The sequence below is a fragment of the Saccopteryx bilineata genome, chromosome 12 (genome assembly GCF_036850765.1).
Source record: "Saccopteryx bilineata isolate mSacBil1 chromosome 12, mSacBil1_pri_phased_curated, whole genome shotgun sequence".
In the NCBI taxonomy this organism is placed as follows: domain Eukaryota; kingdom Metazoa; phylum Chordata; class Mammalia; order Chiroptera; family Emballonuridae; genus Saccopteryx; species Saccopteryx bilineata.
Window position 1 is genome coordinate 8,024,919 of NC_089501.1, and position 19,196 is coordinate 8,044,114.

The 19,196-nt window shown below is 35.5% G+C and overlaps 1 protein-coding gene across 4 annotated transcripts in view; it reads right to left on the minus strand.

Moving 5' to 3' along the window:
- REV3L (REV3 like, DNA directed polymerase zeta catalytic subunit) overlaps nucleotides 1–19,196 on the minus strand; it is a 187,195-nt gene that overhangs the window by 67,679 nt on the left and 100,320 nt on the right. For all 4 annotated transcript variants that reach the window (XM_066247758.1, XM_066247757.1, XM_066247759.1 and 1 more), the window contains 4 exons: nucleotides 10,025–10,938; nucleotides 8,038–8,117; nucleotides 6,663–6,788; nucleotides 1,109–1,301 (listed from right to left, as the gene is read on the minus strand). In XM_066247758.1, the coding sequence (XP_066103855.1) occupies nucleotides 1,109–1,301; nucleotides 6,663–6,788; nucleotides 8,038–8,117; nucleotides 10,025–10,938 (1,313 nt within the window). The remainder of the gene's footprint in view (nucleotides 1–1,108; nucleotides 1,302–6,662; nucleotides 6,789–8,037; nucleotides 8,118–10,024; nucleotides 10,939–19,196) is intronic.

Here is a 19,196-nt window from a genome sequence, read left to right on the forward strand (position 1 = left end):
AAATCATGAAAGTGTTATGAAAAAATTCATGGGAAAAGGTCCTGGCTGGCTGGCTGAGCGGTTGAGTGTCTGCCCCACGTGTGGAAGTCCTGGGTTCAATTCCTGGTCAGAGCACACAGAAGCACTCATCTGCTTCTCTACCCTTCCCCTTTCTCTCTCTCTCTCTCCTCCCCTCCTATAGCCATGGCTCAGAATGGTTCAAGCAATTTGTCCCTGGGCCCTGAGGATTGCTCTATGGCCTCGCCTCAGGCACTGAAATAGCTCAGATGCTGAGCAACCAAGCAGCAGCCCCAGATGGGCAGAGCATCGCACTGTAAGGGGGTTGCTGGGTGGATCCTGGTCGGGGCGCATGTGGGAGTCTGTCTCTGTCTCCCTGTTTTTCACTTAAAAAAATAAAAAGTTTCACGGGGAAAAAGAAAAGCCATGAAATATTCATTGGCTTATGAGCTGGTACAAGCCAGCTCAAGCACACCACTGATTAAAACTGCAAGTTCCTATAAAGTTTTGTTCTGTGCTAAGACTTCTTTCTCAGTTGACTGAATTCATGTACTACCATTTAGAACTGTAGAGGGACATTTGGTATTGTATAAAATGCCTTATATGGTATAATATATAAAAATAAAGGTGTATGTATTTAGAAAAAGGTATAAACAAAATTAAAGATTATATCTTAAAAAGTCTCTTATAAATCATTAACTTATAATAGTAACTTAACTTCTTAAAGCAAACAGAAACTGTATTAGCAGCAAAATACTAGCACTGCATATATAAGAAAGACTGTCCATCTAACTTAGAGGTACATAATCATTTGGTTTCGGTATCAACAATTTGTATTTTATACAATAATACTTAGAGAAAATTATTTATTCTAACAGAAAATTTTATTAAGATATTTATATTGTATTGCCTCTGACTTCTGACAATTATTGATGCAAGAATAATAAATCCAGGACAAAGCTAAACCAAACTCTTCCTACCCCCACATCTCAGCAATTTAGAAAGAAGTTCCTTATACTTGTGTGGTTTAGATTCTCCAACACAGAGATTGCCCTATTTAAAGGTTCATCCTAGGACACAAAGGTATAAAATTAATAAAAATGAACACTACCTTGACTGGAGACTGTCTTGTCTTTATCGATCACTATTACACCTGTGAGTTCTGTTTTGTCTGTATCTGGCAGTGGAGTGTCAGAAGAGATGCAGTAGAACAGAGCACAGATTGGGTCAAATTCAGGATCTGGTTCTAAGTCTCGTCTAGTTCGAGCATGTAACTCCACACTAATTAGGGTAAGATTTTGTATCTATAAAAGGAAATTAAAATATGCTTTTAAACACTTTTAAGATTTGCTGAAAAAGTATGTTTCACTAAGACTCCCAAGGAAATATGCATGTAAAATTACAAAAAAGAGCCAAAAGGGACACAGTCACAGTTTAATACTCTACAGATTAAAACTAAAGATTTCTATTTCTAAGATTAAATTAAATCAATAATTTCAAGTCAATACATATTCAAACTATTTGCTTAAAATACATGCAGTGTTTTTCAATTTTCTTAATTCCTGTTTGAAGGACTAGTCCAAGAAGTTGTATATTCAAACCAAAGTTTGTTATCTTTTACTTTCTACTCAGTTAACTATAGTGTAAACTAAAAATATATTTTTATATTTTAAACTGAAAAAAGAGATTTAAAAAATTTGGAGCTCCTACTTACTAATTCTTTACTATTGAGGGGTACTTAAATTTAGACATATATATAAAGTAGGCAGATTGTTATAGTTTTTCCTGAAAGAATAATTATAAGAATACTTTGGTATTGCCTGACCTGGGTGGCACTGTGGATAAACTGTTTACCTGGAATGCTGAGGTCACTGGTTCAAAACCATGAACTTGCCCAGTCAGGGCACATATGAGAAGCAACTACTACAAGTTGATTCTTCCTGTTCCTCCCCCCTTTCTCTTCCTCTCAAGTCAATAAATAAAAATCTTTAAAAAAAATTGTGTGGTATCAATTGTACAATAGTCAAATTTTTGCCCATTCACATTTTTCTTTGACATATAATACAAAAAATCTATTATTTTTTCTTATTTTTCCTATGCTAATAAAAACTTTTCTTATCTGTAATCCTTAGTTTTCTTACCAAAATCAATAGACAGTAAGTAAAAACCCTGGGAAAGAAAAACAAAATATAATTATACCTGGAATTATAGCCATCATTGTACCAGCAAAGTACGTACATATATCTGGTAATGAAAAATAGTAGACTACACCTGACCAGGCAGTGGCGCAGTGAATATAGCATCAGACTGGGACGCGGAGGACTCGGGTTTGAAACCCCAAGGTTGCTGGCTTGAGCCCAAGGTCGCTGGCTTGAGCAAGGGGTCACTCTGTGTGCTGTAGCCCCCCCCCCCCCCCGTCAAGGCATATATGAGAAAGCAATCAAAGAACAACTAAGGTGCCGCAGTGAAGAATTGATGCTTCTCATCTCTCTCCCTTCCTGTCAGTCTGTCCCTATCTGTCCCTCACTCTGTCTCTGTCACACACAAAAAAAGAAAAATAGTATACTATTATGATATTAATAATTATTTAGATATTTAATATTTAATAGAGGATTTGTGTTTCATATATATCTTGAATGCCAACTGTTGAAAATATGTAAGTGCAAGGCTCTCACTTATAATGCAAACAGAATTTGGTAACTCTTTTTGGAGAACAATTTAGAAATACCTCTCAAAATTAAATTAAACAGATCTTTTATGCAGCAAGTCTACTCTTGAGAATATATCCTGAAGATATACTCATACATTTAGCCAAATTATATGCACAAGAATATTTACTAAAGGTGCTATTTCCAGTCTTTTATAAACTGTAAAAGACTAAAAACCTAAAAAGTCTATCAGTTGGGAATTGGTTTCAAAAATTAGTGATATCCACAAAGACCATACACAATGGAATAATCTATAACTTTTAAAATTTTCAAAAGAATGAGCCCAATCTATTATATATGCTCTAATATGGAAAGATCACCATAAAACACGGATAAACGGAAGAAGCAAACATAACAGAATTTCTATAAAAAGAGATAAATAACATAGAACTCCTTATTGTCTGCAGGGAAGGAGACTGCTTATCTGAGGTGAAGGGGAAACTTACTTTCCATTGTAAATCTTTTTGTTCTGATTAAATTTTTCCCTATGTACATGTAACACCACATGCATTCATTGTAAATTTGTTAGTAAATTCATAAGTACTTTTTAAAATATAAAAACATTAATCATGCATGTATAAGGTATAAGAAATAATAAAAATATCCACAAGTCCACCACTTTTCTTAAGAAATATGCTGCTGTTTCTATTTAAAAAACAAAACAAAAAAAAGATGAGAAAAAAATCAAACCATTAGGGGGAGCTCAGGGAAAGAACTTTTAAATGCATCCTCTTCAGGACTGATTTTTAAAAAAATAGTAAGCATGTATTCATATAGTAACTACAAACATGTAAAATAGAAAAACTCTTCTTTAAACTGCAACAAAACAAAACCCCTCCAGTTTAATTAGAAAAATATGAACATGTACAAAGTCTATGAGGCAGACTGAAGAAATTTCAAGTTAAAATAGTCTTGGAGATTTACTTATTTACTAGGACAAATTTCACATTCAAATTTTGCTTTTTTATTCCTTGATATAAAATGTATATATTATGATCTTAAGGGACATTTTTTTAAAGCAAATATATGAGAAGAAGAGACAGAGATTTACTGAGTGTTAACTAGGAAAGAGATAGGTGAGGAATGGGGACAAGAATTACAACTCTTTTTTCTGCACTATTTATAAGAGAGAGATTAACCCAAAGTAATGGGAAACAGAAGACAAATGCTATCTATGAGCAAGCACAATTTCCTAGGAAAAGGAATAGAGCCCACTGCAGATTTTGGTTTCATTCCTAATTTGACCACCAGGTGGCTGTTCAGAGTGTGCCCTGAGATTAAGAAAGCCTGTGCTGGGTAGAAGCCTGGAGCAACTTGCCAGACCACCCAAGTGATTTTAACTTCAAGGCTCATGATTTTTTATTATTATTTTTAGATTTTTTATTTTCTTTTATTGATTTAGAGAGAAGAGACAGAGAGAAAGAGAAAGGCAGGGAGAAAGAGGAATGGGAAGCACCAATTTCACAGTTGCTTCTTATATGTGCCTTGACCGGGCAAGTCAGGGGTTTTGAACCGGCAACCTTAGCGTTCCAGTTTGACACTTTATCCACTGCGCCACCACAGGCCAGGCACTTCAAGGCTCATGATTTTGAAATGGGGTTATGTAGAATAAAGTAACAGTAGAAGAAATTTGTTTTTCAAATAAGAGTAATCAAATGTAGCAAGTCTTTTTCTAAGGTCTATCAAATTTGCTTTAATAAATACACTTTAACAAAGTATTTTAATTTTGAGTGTGTACTTGATAAAAAAAAGTATATTCCTGAGTTCATTAATTAATTTATCTGAGATTCAGAGGATAATACAGGGCCAGGTATAAAGCAGAGACAAAAAAATTGCTGTTTAATGAAAAAAATGTACAAATAAATATTTAGGAAGTTAGACTATATTCCAATCTAACTCTAAAAATGTATGATTCTTAGTTCAAACTTAGGGTAAAATGAAAACTGTATTTATGTTTTTTCTTAGTCTATGATTACTCAATCCTTAGAACAGTTTAAGGTAGAATTGACTTCAGAACAAAAGAACAAAAAATTGAAATCTCAGGGAAAAGGCATAAAACAACCGTATAAAACAGCATTATCCAATAGAAATACAATGAATGTAATTTTAAATTTTCTAGTAGTTACATTTTATTTTATTTTTTTTAATCTATTCATTTTAGAAAGGAGAGAGAGGGAAAGAGAGAGGAGAGAGACAGAGAGAGAAGGGAGGGAGGAGCAGGAAGCATCAACTCCCATATGTGCCTTGACCAGGCAAGCCCAGGGTTTCAAACCGGCGACCTCAGCATTTCCAGGTCGATGCTTTATCCACTACGCCACCACAGGTCAGGCTCTAGTAGTTACATTTTAAAAAGTAAAAACAGGTTAAATTAATTTAAAGATATTTTCATTTTATCCAATATACCTAAAATATTACACTTTTTAGGAGGTAATCAATATAAATGGTTGTGAATGAAATATTTTACATTTTTTTCTATTGAAAAATTTCTTCAAAATTTGTGTACATTTTACATTTATAGCAAATCTCAATATGGATGCTAATTTTTTTATAGAATACTTGATCTGTAGTTATGTATCATAAAATTTACAGTTAAAAAAGTAGTTTTAGGTCCTGGCCGGTTGGCTCAGTGGTAGAGCGTCGGCCTAGCGTGCGGAAGTCCCAGGTTCGATTCCTGGCCAGGGCACACAGGAGAAGTGCCCATCTGCTTCTCCACCCCTCCCCCTCTCCTTCCTCTCTGTCTCTCTCTTCCCCTCCCGCAGCCAAGGCTCCACTGGAGCAAAGTTTGCCCAGACACTGTGGATGGCTCTGTGGCCTCTGCCTCAGGCGCTAGAATGGCTCTGGTCGCAACAGAGCAACGCCCCAGATGGGCAGAGCATTGCCCCCTGGTGGGCGTGCCGGGTGGATCCCAGTCGGGCGCATGCGGGAGTCTGTTTGACTGCCTCCCCATTTCCAGCTTCAGAAAAATACAAAAAGAAAAAAAAGAAAAGAAAAAGTAGTTTTACATCCCTAAGTTGTTCCAAACATATTACTTAAATGTTTTCTAATAATGAGTTAAATATCAAGCCTTGGTCAGATAACTTGGTTGGTCAGAGCATTGTCCAGACACACAGAGGTTTCTGGTTCAATTCCTGGTTAGGACACATGCAGGAGCAGATCAATTTTTGTCTCTCTTTCTCTCTTTCCCTCCTTTCCTCTCTCTCTAAAGTCAATCAATAATTTAAAAAATAAATATAAAAAATGTATCAGTTTTTAAATATAAATTAAAATTTAAATTCCTAGACATAAGTCAAATGTTATGTTCTCCATAGCCACATTGATAGTAGCTACCATATTGATAGCACAGGTATAAACAATAAAAATATAGTCTTATTTCCACTGTACTGCCAGTCAGATATGTGCTATTGAGTACAACTATTGAGTTTTCTCTAACAGAGATAAATTTATAGTGACTCAAACATATTCTCCAGTCCATCCTATGATTGATGTACATTTAAAAGACAACCTTCCGGTCTTGGGCACATGGTTTGTACAGTGTAGGTAACTGGGTTATATAGAGACTATGTGAACAAATGAATTGTAGCAAGCACTAATCCACTGACCCAAGTAGAAAATACATGTAAATATTTGTAATGTGATATAACAGCCTAATATAACAATCTAGAATAAAATATTTTTCTAATAGTTAAAAAATTACTTTCTAATTTTAGCTTCTATAAACCGAATTTCAGTTAATAAAAGATTGAAAATTGTGAAATGACAAAGCAGCCTCAATAACTGACAGTTGCTTTAAAAATTTCTCTAACTTTACATGAATATATAAAATAGTAAGAATTATAACAGAATTAACAGGTATAGAATTCAATGTATTACTCCCTCAGTAAAAAATTTCCATACTTGCTCCAAAGCATAAAACATAGGTGTTAAACAGGGTACATGTCCTTATTGTTGCAATTTTACCTCATGTAAAGCTTTTGCATCCTGCAAGTTTTGTATGCTGACTTTGAAACCATAAGTATTGTTTAAAGATGGTCCATCGATCTGAGATGTTTCCTTCTTTGGAGTATTTACTGCTGCAAATTGATTCTATTAAAAAACAACAACACATAGCCAGAAAAAAAAAAAGAGCAATTATTTTCTTTCTTTTGTCTTCTTATTCCTACTTAAATAATATATTTTATGTGTTTGGTAATTCATGATAAACTAATATCTCTTTAAGTCTAAAAGAAACCATAAGTATTTTATTAACATTCTTTTCATACTAGTAATTCAAGATACTGGAACTGGACATATGTGGAAATATGTGGTATAATCTGTAAGCAAACCATATGTTGATCTTTGAATTTATAAGCTCCAAATACTGAAAATAATAGTCTTGTAGAGACTCGACATTTAAACACAAAGACATTTATCTTGACCTTTATTGGAAATATGACAAGCAAGCAAGTTATTATATTTACCTGCAATGAGTTTGGTTAAAGTTTATAAAAATATCTGAAATTTTGGGTTTGTATTTTACCCTAACACAACAGGTATCTAAAAGATGAGTTAAAACATAAATAATCTTTAGAAAGAATAAATCTATTTTTTTAAAATAATTTTTCTAATTTCCAAATTTAGTCATATTTATGTTCACAACACACTGCTACTTGCTTTTAATATAAATAGCTTGTAATTCAACAATACTGCTTTAAAAAGAAAAATTTTTTAAAGTATAATATAAAAATACTAAAATATGTTTTATGTAGTTTATGATATTTATGAGAAGCAGATAATATGGAAGTGATTTCTATCATATATTTCCAAGGATACATTTTTCACACAACCATATATTTTAAGTTTTACCATACTTTTAGTATTTGAATAAAGATAGTTTTGATTTTCCAGTCTCAATAGTAAATAATGTTTTTCTTTGTTACTTAGTAATACCAACTGGAAAAAAATCAATAATGTTATATTTGAGAAAAAATAAACCAAATAAAAGGATATATTTTTGGTGGGATCAAAAATCACTTACTTGAGCTCTGCTGTCATTGGACTGTTCTGATTTTGCCAGTAATCAGTTAATGAATTTGTATCCTCATAATCCACATTTTGGCTATCATATTCACTTTCTCTGTAATATTTGTATTTACATATAAGAATCTTTAGATCCCAACATTAAAAAAGACTAAAAAAAAATTAGGCAATTTCTTGTTTCAAAGACATGTAAATAAAATGATGCAAAAATATACTAAAATTTAAAAATACTGAGACACAAAGTTATCAATTATCTCACTGAAATCTAATAAGTATGGATCTTCCAGTGATCTTTAAATACGTTTAGCATAGTTACCTTTGCTTGTGTTAAGAACAGTCTTCTATGAATGTCAGTATTACTCCCTTTCTTATGACTCAATTTCTGAGTTTTGGGTTCTGTAGAAAAAAATTTCATATTTTATATATAAAAATTACGATTCTGTTTTTAAAAATATTGTTTTTCTAAATTCTTAAGTAACATTCACAAGTATTATCCTATAAATTCCCTCCAAAGACTTGTAAAACGAATTCAATTCAATCTTCTGATCCCCACCAAAGTAACTCTAAAATTTTATTATTTTAAGTAAAAATGTTTAATGAAACAACTAAGTAGAACAATGAGTTGATGCTTCTTTCTCCCTTTGCCTTTTTCTCTCTCAAATCAATGCAAAAATGAAAAACATTTAGATTTTAATTGTTGTTTCATTCCTTAGAGATTATATTAGGGAGTCATTTAATTCACTTATTCACTTATTTATCAAGTATTTATGATGATGAAGAAAAGACACAGTCTATATCCTCACAGGGTCTAGAGAGAGAATCAGATATTTATCAAATACAGATAGAAAGACAAAATTATAACTGGATAAATACAACAACATTAGTTGAGGATTTTTTATATAGTCAGGAGGCGAGGAAGGCTTTTTAAAGCTGAAATAGAAAGATGGGATAGTATTAACTAGGAACAGTGTGAAGATTTTCCGATTACTGAGTAAAAGACTTAGAAATTGCTAAGGGTAAATAAGAAGGCTAGAAGACCAGCTGAAAGACGATGACACCTTGGCCTAAGGTTATGGTGGTAATGGTAGAGGTAGAGAGATTAGTGTAATTTAGGAAACTTAATATGCAAGGAAACTAAAATGATGCGGTAATGAACTGGAAACCACAGGACGGGCGATGAGGGAGCTGGGTAGGTGTTAACAAATAAGTTTCATGTTTCTGACTTGTGTAACTCAGTCACAGAGAGATGGTGAATCATTGAAATGAGGAAAACTAAAAGAGGACCAGATAGATTTCTATGTGTGGGCATGTGTGTTAAGTGCTTGGTGGTGAATGTATGCAGTGAGATCTTGAATTGACTTTAAAAAATACTGACCTTGTGGTGTCTTTGAACCTTCAAATAGAAATGCCAAATAGGCAGCTGGATATAGTGTTCTGAGGCTTAAAAAAAAAGAGTTCTGAATGGAAATTTAAATTTGTGAGTTATCTGTAGTAATCCTGTCAGCAGGAATTATATCATTTAGAGAGAGAATATAAAGTCAAGTAAAGAAAGCTTATGGCTAAGCCGTAATAAATCCCAACATTTAGATAATAACTGAGAATGTGAGATAAACATCAAAGGAAAGCAAGTTGAAAGAAACAGAGTAGAAGGGAAACCAAGGGGAGAAGAAGCTCTAAGAAGGAAGGTGTGGTCAATAGGACAATGGCTGCTTATAGGGCATGTGATAGGAAGACTGGAAAAGCATCCATTGGCTTTAGCTACATGAAGGTTGAGAATCTTTGCAAGAGCTGGTGAAATTATGAGGGCAGAAACCAGATAGAGTAGGCTGAAAAATGAGTATGAGGAAAAAATGAAATTGTCACATTAAAGAAATCTAAAAACTCTGGCTTTAAAGAGAGGAAAAAGAATAGAAGCTGGTGGGTCTAAGGTCAGAGCACTTGTTTGGCTTTGTTTCCATTTTAAAGGGTGGGAGAGACTTGGGTACATATTAATGGGGAAATGGGAATGGAAAAAATGGACAATGGGAAGAATCAAGTTGAGAAGAAGTTTTCTTAGAGAGGTGCTATAGTTCACCCAGAAGCAAAAAGATAGGATGAAAACCAATGTAAGTATATTTCACAGCAGAAAGAAAAAAGTTTCTATGTGATGGTGTCGTTCCACATGATAAAACAACAATACTTTAATGAGGTGGGATAGAATTTCATTTAAAAAGCTGTCATTTTCACTACCATAGTTTAATATTGTTTTCATTTTTAATTTTCAAAGAACAATTATGAAGTCTTTCTGTTACTTATAAACTTACCTGTTGACACAGGACTAAGGCCAGTTGCTTCAGGAAGCCTTTCCAGAAGTTTTCTCTGTATGACTGGTGTACTATGAAGGCAAACTGATTCACATATCCCAGTTTTTGCCCTAACATGAATTGGAGATATCACTAGAGGCTCTCGAGGTTCACTGCAGGGGCTTTTCTGTATACCACCTTTTAATGGCTTTAAGAAATTCTCTACAGTCATGGAACATAGTTTCTCTACTGGTGATAAGGGTCGGTCATCTCCATTAAATGTTTTGGAATCCGGGGATGTTACTTGTTGCCAAGGCGGAATTACTGGAGAATCAGGGGAGCTGTAACTAGCATAACAGTCATCATCATCATCTTCATCTTTCTCAGGATCATTTGCAGAAACAACTGGTGGCAGCATCTGACTTTCACTTGCAGTCTGACAGCACCCTGTGGTTGGAACTTGTAAAGCAATCTGAGGATCATTAACATCTTCCTTGGTATGTGCTGCAGTGGGGAATATATGTGGGGTTGTATCCATCTGTGGAGGCACCGCAGGTTTGTCATCTGGACTAACTGAAGGGCTGAAGTTCTCAGCAGATTTTATAGCTCCAGCTAGCTCAGTTTTAGACAGTTTCTTGGAATGTTCATATTCTTCTTTGGCTTGAAGCCATACTTGAACCAGTTGTCGACTTGGGGCACATTTACAAGGCATAATCACAATTTTTTTATCTTCCACCATTTTATGGCTATTACTTGACCCTTTATTGACAAATGCTTGGCCACTGCGAAGAGGTGAACCTGGTCTTGGGTTCTGAGTCATCACTGAGAATGCTGTTTTCCACAGACGAAGTCCTTCCAAGGAAAAGTCTCCCTCAAACTCAGCTAGATCATTTGGAAGTCGAGTTTCTACCATGAGAAGCCGTCCGCCGATCTCCCTATAAACAACATATTTTAGAACTGTTTTGTCTCAAAGAGCAATTACCGAAATATTTAGTCCCTTTGGAGTCTTAAAAATGCCTATCCCTTACTTCCCTTTCCACACCCCTACATACACACATTTTATACAGGTATACAACTACTAATTTCCTTGGGAAAATCATCATTAATATCAGGAAAATAAGGCATTTTTAAATGCCCACAAAAACTTTTCTTCAATAAGATGGCACAAACTCATCAGATTCCTTTCTTCTTATTTTAAATAACTTTCCATTGTCACCACATATAAATAAAAGTGATAGAAGAATTTGTCATTGGAGGCTATCTCCCTGGATTTTAACTATAGCCTCTTTCTGCATTCTTTAGTATCTATAATAGTTTAGCAAAGCCAGCCGGTTCAAACAAATCTTAGTGTCCATCTGCCTTTTCCCCCCACCCCCTGCCCCAAATCCTTCAAACTTAAAAAAGGTCACAGTTGAGGTAAATTACCATAATTCTTTCTCCTTTTTACATGGCAAGATTTAACATTAACTAAAAAACTTAAGAGGAGTTGGCCGAGCCCACAGAATGCATAGCTTAAATGCTATTAATGTATGTGTAGGTGGGCAATCACTAATTAAAAGGTAGCCTAGTTTTGTTTCCAAAGGGTTTTTTTTTCTTCCTTTCAGTATGTCTTTCATGGATATGAAGAAAGTTCTTAATTTTCTTCAATTACTTCTCTTTGGGCATGGTTTCCCAAATGTCCTGATCATCCTCTAGATGAAACTCGATGAACTGGATTCATTTTTTCTGATTTGGAGTTGGAGGAAGAGCATCAGGGTTACCACAGTTCCTTTTCCCTTTATATGGAAAGATTTTAGCCCTTACTAGTTAACTCTAGGTGCAACAATTCAGGTAGTCTGTGAATTTTCTTAATAAATTAGTCCATTATGAATAGTTTTCATAATGATCTACTGACATAACCAGGACCTAGCACCTTCCCTGTACCTAAATAAATTAGTCCATTATGAATAGTTTTCATAATGATCTACTGACATAACCAGGACCTAGCACCTTCCCTGTACCTACCTCCCGGCTATATGAAAACAAAAGCAGAATTACTGCTACCAAAGGAAATGAGTACATATGCTGTGACCATACCCAACTTAGTATTTTGATACAGAAACCATAATGAAACCAAAAATAATAATTGATGAGGTATGGTAAATTTAGCTCTCAAGTATTTTAGCAGCATGGTAATTGCTACCACTCATGTCAAAATACATGTCAAGAATCTTAAAATTTTTCAGTAATTCTACTTTTAGGGCTATAAGAAATTCAACAAATGCTTTATAAAGAAGAAATTAATCACATAATTATCTAAATTGGCAAAATAGGAACATTTCTGTACAATAATACACATGAGAATATTATGCAGTCATTAAAATATTTAAAGAAACTCATAAATTTAGAAAATGTTTATAAACATGTTAAGTGAATAAATCTGGATACAATTCTGTGATTACAGTAACATCACTTTTCAGAAAACAGGATAAAAACTGTATACATTTAAAAAAAATCTAAGAGAACCCATTAAAATATTATTAGTAATAACAAGGTAGAGAAATTGTTTGATTTTTGTCTTCTTTTATATCTCCAAAATTTTCTATAATGAAGACAGAGCTTTATATAAAAAAACAAAACTGTTTTTCAAAAATAATGACAATCATCTTTGCTGCAGAACAAATGTCCGAAGTTAGACAACTATATAGCAAGAGTTAAGGAATAGTATATAAGTTAACTAAGAATTAAAAAGATGTTAAGGCTGAGGTAGAAAAAATACCTCAATTAAAAAATATACCATAGGATGACGTCAGAGTAATGGCGGGGTAGGAAGCGATACCGATAAATCTCCCCCAAAACTCAACAAGATCTTCAACCAGAAACAGAAAAACCTATACTTGGAGCTTCCAGATGCTTCGCAATACACCCAAAGGTATGACTGAGTGAAAAATTGGCTAAATATATAACCAAAGCCCGAAGGAAAAAGGGAGTAAGAAATGCTCCGCCTTCCTCACTAACCTAAACGGGGCGGCTTTCTCTGGTAACTGTGAATATAGAAACTGAGGCGGGCAAAGGGGGTGAATAGATCCAGGCCGCCGCGGCACAAATGGCCAAACCAGGCTGTGGCACACAGATCCAAGCCGAGGAAAATCTGATCCTGTGGCAACCCGGGCAATACAAGCTAACACTCGCCCCAAACCCAAACAAAGAAAGACAAGCGGAGCGGCCATTTTACCCGGTCTCCTGGTCGGTGCACAGTTAGTGGGCGAGAATTTCTTCCTAGGCCCCGAGAGTGGGTGCCCGTGTTGCCCCACGGAGAGGCAGGGTCAGAGGCCTTTCTGTGGGCCGAGGACAGAGTCTCTGGGCAGCCCCAGCGCCCTGGGAAAGCCACGCACGGGAGGGAGTGAGAACTACTTCCAACGGTGGAGATTTTCCGTGCTGGTGAGGGTTTCATTCAGAGGGAACCGCGGCCGGCCTCATATCCTGGTGTGCGCGCGCAGATAAGGAGTGAGCGATTCCTCCGAGTGCCTCCGCAGTGCGCGCCCGTGTTATCGCAGAGAGGGGCAGAGTCAGGGGCCTTTGTGTGGGCCAAAGCGGAATCTCGAGCCGCCCCAGCGCCTTGCAAAAGCCGCGCACGGGGACGGAGCGAGACTCAATTCCAACGCTGCAACTTTTCCCTGCGGTTGGGGGTTTCACTCAGAGCGTGAGACTGCTGGCTGGATATCCTGGTCGTAGACAGTGAGTGAGAGTTTCCTCCAAGCGCCCCCCAGAAGTGGGCGCCCGCTTGTGTTACTGGACAGAGTGGCAGAGCCAGTGGTCTTTGAGTGGGCGGAAAGCCCGCCTGATTATGCTAGCAGCTCTGACTGACTGAGCCTTACCCAGAGCCCTGTGCTGAGTGGAAATAGAGTGGGGAGTTGCCAGCTCTTTGAGCCTCTTACTATCCAGGCAGAGGCAGCAGCAACCCCATAGCTGGATTATCAGGCTACTAATTGAGGAAGGAAAGACTAGGAGAAAGGCTCCAGGAACACGGACTCTCTCACTGTCGGAGCCTATAAATGCTAATGAGCCTCGACTCCCACGAGACTAAAGCACAATACATGACATTGCCATAGAGACTTATCAACTGCAAGCCTCTACCTGAGCGTGCCAAAGGGGCAGAACCCGGGGTACAGAGTCACCGACCAGGAAGAGGGAGAGAAAAGAAAAAGCAAGAAGATAACCTCTCAAAATCAAGAATAATCTGCAGACTTTATAACCTATCACATATTATTATATTTGTTCGTTTGTTTCTCTTATCTTCATTCTTGATACTTTTTTTTCTTCCTCCAATTTGGCCGATTAACTCTCTACTGGTCTTACTCTCTCCTCTCCTTGAACTACACTACCCATAAGTGTTACATCTCCCATTATCTTTTCTCTTCTCTTCCTTTCTCTCTATGAGGGTTGCACCCCAAAACCCTTAACTCTCTCTCTCTCTCCTTTCTTTTTTCTTCTTTTAGTGGTTCCCTCTTTTTTTTCTCTCTCTTTCTTTTCTCCCTCTATATTAGTTTCTTCCTTTCTCCTTTACATCTCCTCTCATTCAAACCTCAATAACAAACAAATTATCTTATCTGGGACTCAAACCTATGTTTGTGGCATTTTGGGGGGTTTTTACTTCACCTTTTTAACTCACTAGCAGTGCTCCCATCCCTGGCTCTCCATATTATCTAGTTCTTGTTCCACTAAATACAATAGTAAGTTTTTAATTTGTCCCCCCATTTTTCCGTTTTCCTCTTATTCCTCTCATCATAACTCTTGGACAACCAACACCTAAAAGCAAATCATTTTATTCTTGACCCAAATTTTTTCCTTATTTGCTTTTTGTGGGTTCATACACTCTTTTTTTTTTTTCTTTTTTCCTTTTTTTTTTTTTTTTTCTTTTTTTCTTTTTTGCCCCTTTATTACTTTTCCCCAATTCAGGCCCTCCATCACAGGCATTGTTTGTTATAACTCACAGTCCACCACAAGATTTTCTCAAGAAAGAGGGGAGAGGAGAGGAGAGGAAAAAAGGAGGGGGGGAATAATTTCCTTTTTTTAAAAATTTTTATTTTATTTTATTTTTCTTTATTTCATTATTAATTTTTTTTTAAAAAAAACAACTCTTTTCGATTTTTTATTTCTTTTTATTTTTTTTAACTTTTTATTTTTTATTAAATCTCATTAATACTATCAACAAAACCACCCTCAGATGCCATTAAGGAAGAGAAAATCGAATATCATGGATACAAAAGAAAGAGAGGTAACACAGCTAGATGAGGAAAAATCTATGGAGAAAAAATTTAATATATTGGAAACCTTGGAGCTAAATGACAGAGAATTCAAGATAGAAATCCTAAAAATCCTCCGAGATATACAAGAAAACACAGAAAGGCAATATAGGGAGCTCAGAAAACAACTCAATGAACACAAAGAATATATGTCCAAGGAAATTGAAACTATAAAAACAAATCAAACAGAGATGAAAAACTCAATTCACAAGCTGAAAAACGAAGTAACAAGCTTAGCTAATAGAACAGGTCAGATAGAAGAGAGGATTAGTGAAATAGAAGACAAGCAACTTGAGGCACAACAGAGAGAAGAAGAAAGAGACTCAAAAATTTAAAAAAATGAGATAGCCCTACAAGAATTATCTGACTCCATCAAAAAGAATAACATAAGAATAATAGGTATATCAGAGGGAGAAGAGAGAGAAAATGGAATGGAGAACATACTCAAACAAATAATAGATGAGAACTTCCCAAGCCTATGGAAAGAACTAAAGCCTCAAGTTCAAGAAGCAAACAGAACACCGAGTTTTCTTAACCCCAACAAACCTACTCCAAGGCATATCATAATGAAATTGACACAAACCAACAGCAAAGAAAAAATTCTCAAGGCAGCCAGGGAAAAGAAGAATACAACATATAAAGGAAGGCCCATTAGATTATCATCAGATTTCTCAGCAGAAACTCTACAAGCTAGAAGAGAGTGGACCCCAATATTTAAAGTCCTGAAAGAGAGGAACTTTCAGCCACGAATACTATACCCATCAAAGCTATCCTTCAAATACGAAGGAGAAATAAAAACATTCACAGATACAGAAAAGATGAGGGAATTTATCATGAGAAAACCCCCACTCCAGGAATTACTAAAGGGGGTTCTCCAATCAGATACAAAGAACAAAAAAAAACAGAGCCACAAGTAAAAGCTCCAAGAAGAACACAATAAAACCAAATTTAAACTGTGACAACAACAAAAAGAAAGAGGGGGAGAAGACGGAGATTAACACTAGCAAAGGACGATGGAGTGCAAAAGTACTCACAAAATAGTTCGCTACAATGAACAGGGTAGGGACCCTTTTCATTACTCAAAGGTAACCACCATTGAAAAAACCACCACAGAAGCACATGAGATAAAAAAGATAGCAACAGAGGAAAGATGTATGGAATACAACCAAATAAAAACAAAAGATAGAAAAACGAAAGAGAAGGATCAAACAAGACACGAAACTAACAGAAAGCAAGATATAAAATGGCAATAGGGAACTCACAAGTATCAATAATTACACTAAATGTAAACGGATTAAACTCACCAATAAAAAGGCACAGAGTAGCAGAATGGATTAAAAAAGAAAATCCAACTGTATGCTGCCTACAGGAAACTCATCTAAGTAACAAGGATAAAAACAAAATCAAAGTGAAAGGCTGGAAAACAATACTCCAAGCAAATAACATCCAAAAAAAAGCAGGTGTAGCAATACTCATATCGGATAATGCTGACTACAAGACAGGAAAAGTACTCAGAGACAAAAATGGCCATTTCATAATGGCTAAGGGGACACTGAATCAAGAAGACATAACAATTCTTAATATATATGCACCAAACCAAGGAGCACCAAAATATATAAGACAGCTACTTATTGATCTTAAAACAAAAACTGACAAAAATACAATCATACTTGGAGACCTCAATACACCGCTGACGGCTCTAGATCGGTCATCCAAACAGAGAATCAACAAAGACATAGTGGCCTTAAACAAAACACTAGAGCACCTGGATATGATAGACATCTACAGGGCATTTCATCCCAAAGTGACTGAGTATACATTTTTCTCCAGTGTACATGGATCATTCTCAAGAATTGACCATATGTTGGGCCACAAAAACAACATCAGCAAATTCAGAAAAATTGAAGTTGTACCAAGCATATTTTCTGATCATAAAGCCTTGAAACTAGAATTCAACTGCAAAAAAGAGGAAAAAAATCCCACAAAAATGTGGAAACTAAACAACATACTTTTAAAAAATGAATGGGTCAAAGAAGAAATAAGTGCAGAGATCAAAAGATATATACAGACTAATGAAAATGACAATACGACATATCAGAATCTATGGGATGCAGCAAAAGCAGTGATAAGAGGGAAGTTCATATCGCTTCAGGCATATATGAACAAACAAGAGAGAGCCCAAGTGAACCACTTAACTTCCCACCTTAAGGAACTAGAAAAAGAAGAACAAAGACAACCCAAAACCAGCCGAAGAAAGGAAATAATAAAAATCAGAGCAGAAATAAATGAATTAGAGAACAGAAAAACTATAGAAAAAATTAATAGAACAAGGAGCTGGTTCTTTGAAAAGATCAACAAAATTGACAAACCCTTGGCAAGACCTACCAAGGAAAAAAGAGAAAGAACTCATATAAACAAAATCCAAAATGAAAGAGGAGAAATCACCACGGACACTGTAGATATACAAAGAATTATTGTAGAAAACTATGAAAAACTTTATGCCACTAAATTCAACAACCTAGAAGAAATGGATAAATTCCTAGAAAAATACAACCTTCCTAGACTGAGTCAAGAAGAAGCAGAAAGCCTAAACAGACCTATCAGTAGAGAAGAAATAGAAAAAACCATTAAAAACCTCCCCAAAAATAAAAGTCCAGGCCCTGACGGCTATACCAGCGAATTTTATCAAACATTCAAAGAAGACTTGGTTCCTATTCTACTCAAAGTCTTCCAAAAAATTGAAGAAGAAGCAATACTTCCAAACACATTTTATGAGGCCAACATAACCCTCATCCCAAAACCAGGCAAGGATGGCACAAAAAAAGAAAACTACAGACCAATATCTCTAATGAATACAGATGCTAAAATACTAAACAAAATACTAGCAAATCGAATACAACAACATATTAAAAAAATAATACATCATGATCAAGTGGGATTCATCCCAGAATCTCAAGGATGGTTCAACATACGTAAAACGGTTAATGTAATACACCATATCAACAAAACAAAGAACAAAAACCACATGATCTTATCAATAGATGCAGAAAAGGCTTTCGATAAAATACAACACAATTTTATGTTTAAGACTCTCAACAAAATGGGTATAGAAGGAAAATATCTCAACATGATAAAGGCCATATATGATAAACCATCAGCTAACATCATATTAAATGGCACTAAACTGAAGGCTTTCCCCCTTAAATCAGGAACAAGACAGGGTTGTCCACTCTCTCCACTCTTATTTAATGTGGTACTAGAGGTTCTCGCCACAGCAATCAGACAAGACAAAGAAATAAAAGGCATCCATATCGGAAAAGAAGAAGTAAAGGTATCACTTTTTGCAGATGATATGATCCTATACATCGAAAACCCCAAAGAATCCACAAAAAGACTACTAGAAACAATAAGCCAATACAGTAAGGTCGCAGGATACAAAATTAACATACAGAAGTCAATAGCCTTTCTATATGCCAACAATGAAACAACTGAGAAGGAACTCAAAAGAATAATCCCCTTCACGATTGCAACAAAAAAAATAAAATACTTAGGAATAAACATAACAAAGAATGTAAAGGACTTATATAATGAAAACTATAAACCATTGTTAAGGGAAATCGAAAAAGATATAATGAGATGGAAGAATATACCTTGTTCTTGGCTAGGAAGAATAAATATAATCAAGATGGCTATATTACCCAAAGCAATATACAAATTTAATGCAATTCCCATCAAACTTCCAATGACGTTTTTTAAAGAAATAGAGCAAAAAATCATCAGATTTATATGGAACTATAAAAAACCCCGAATAGCCAAAGCAATCCTAAAGAAAAAGAATGAAGCTGGGGGCATAACAATACCCGACTTCAAACTCTATTATAGGGCCACGACAATCAAAACAGCATGGT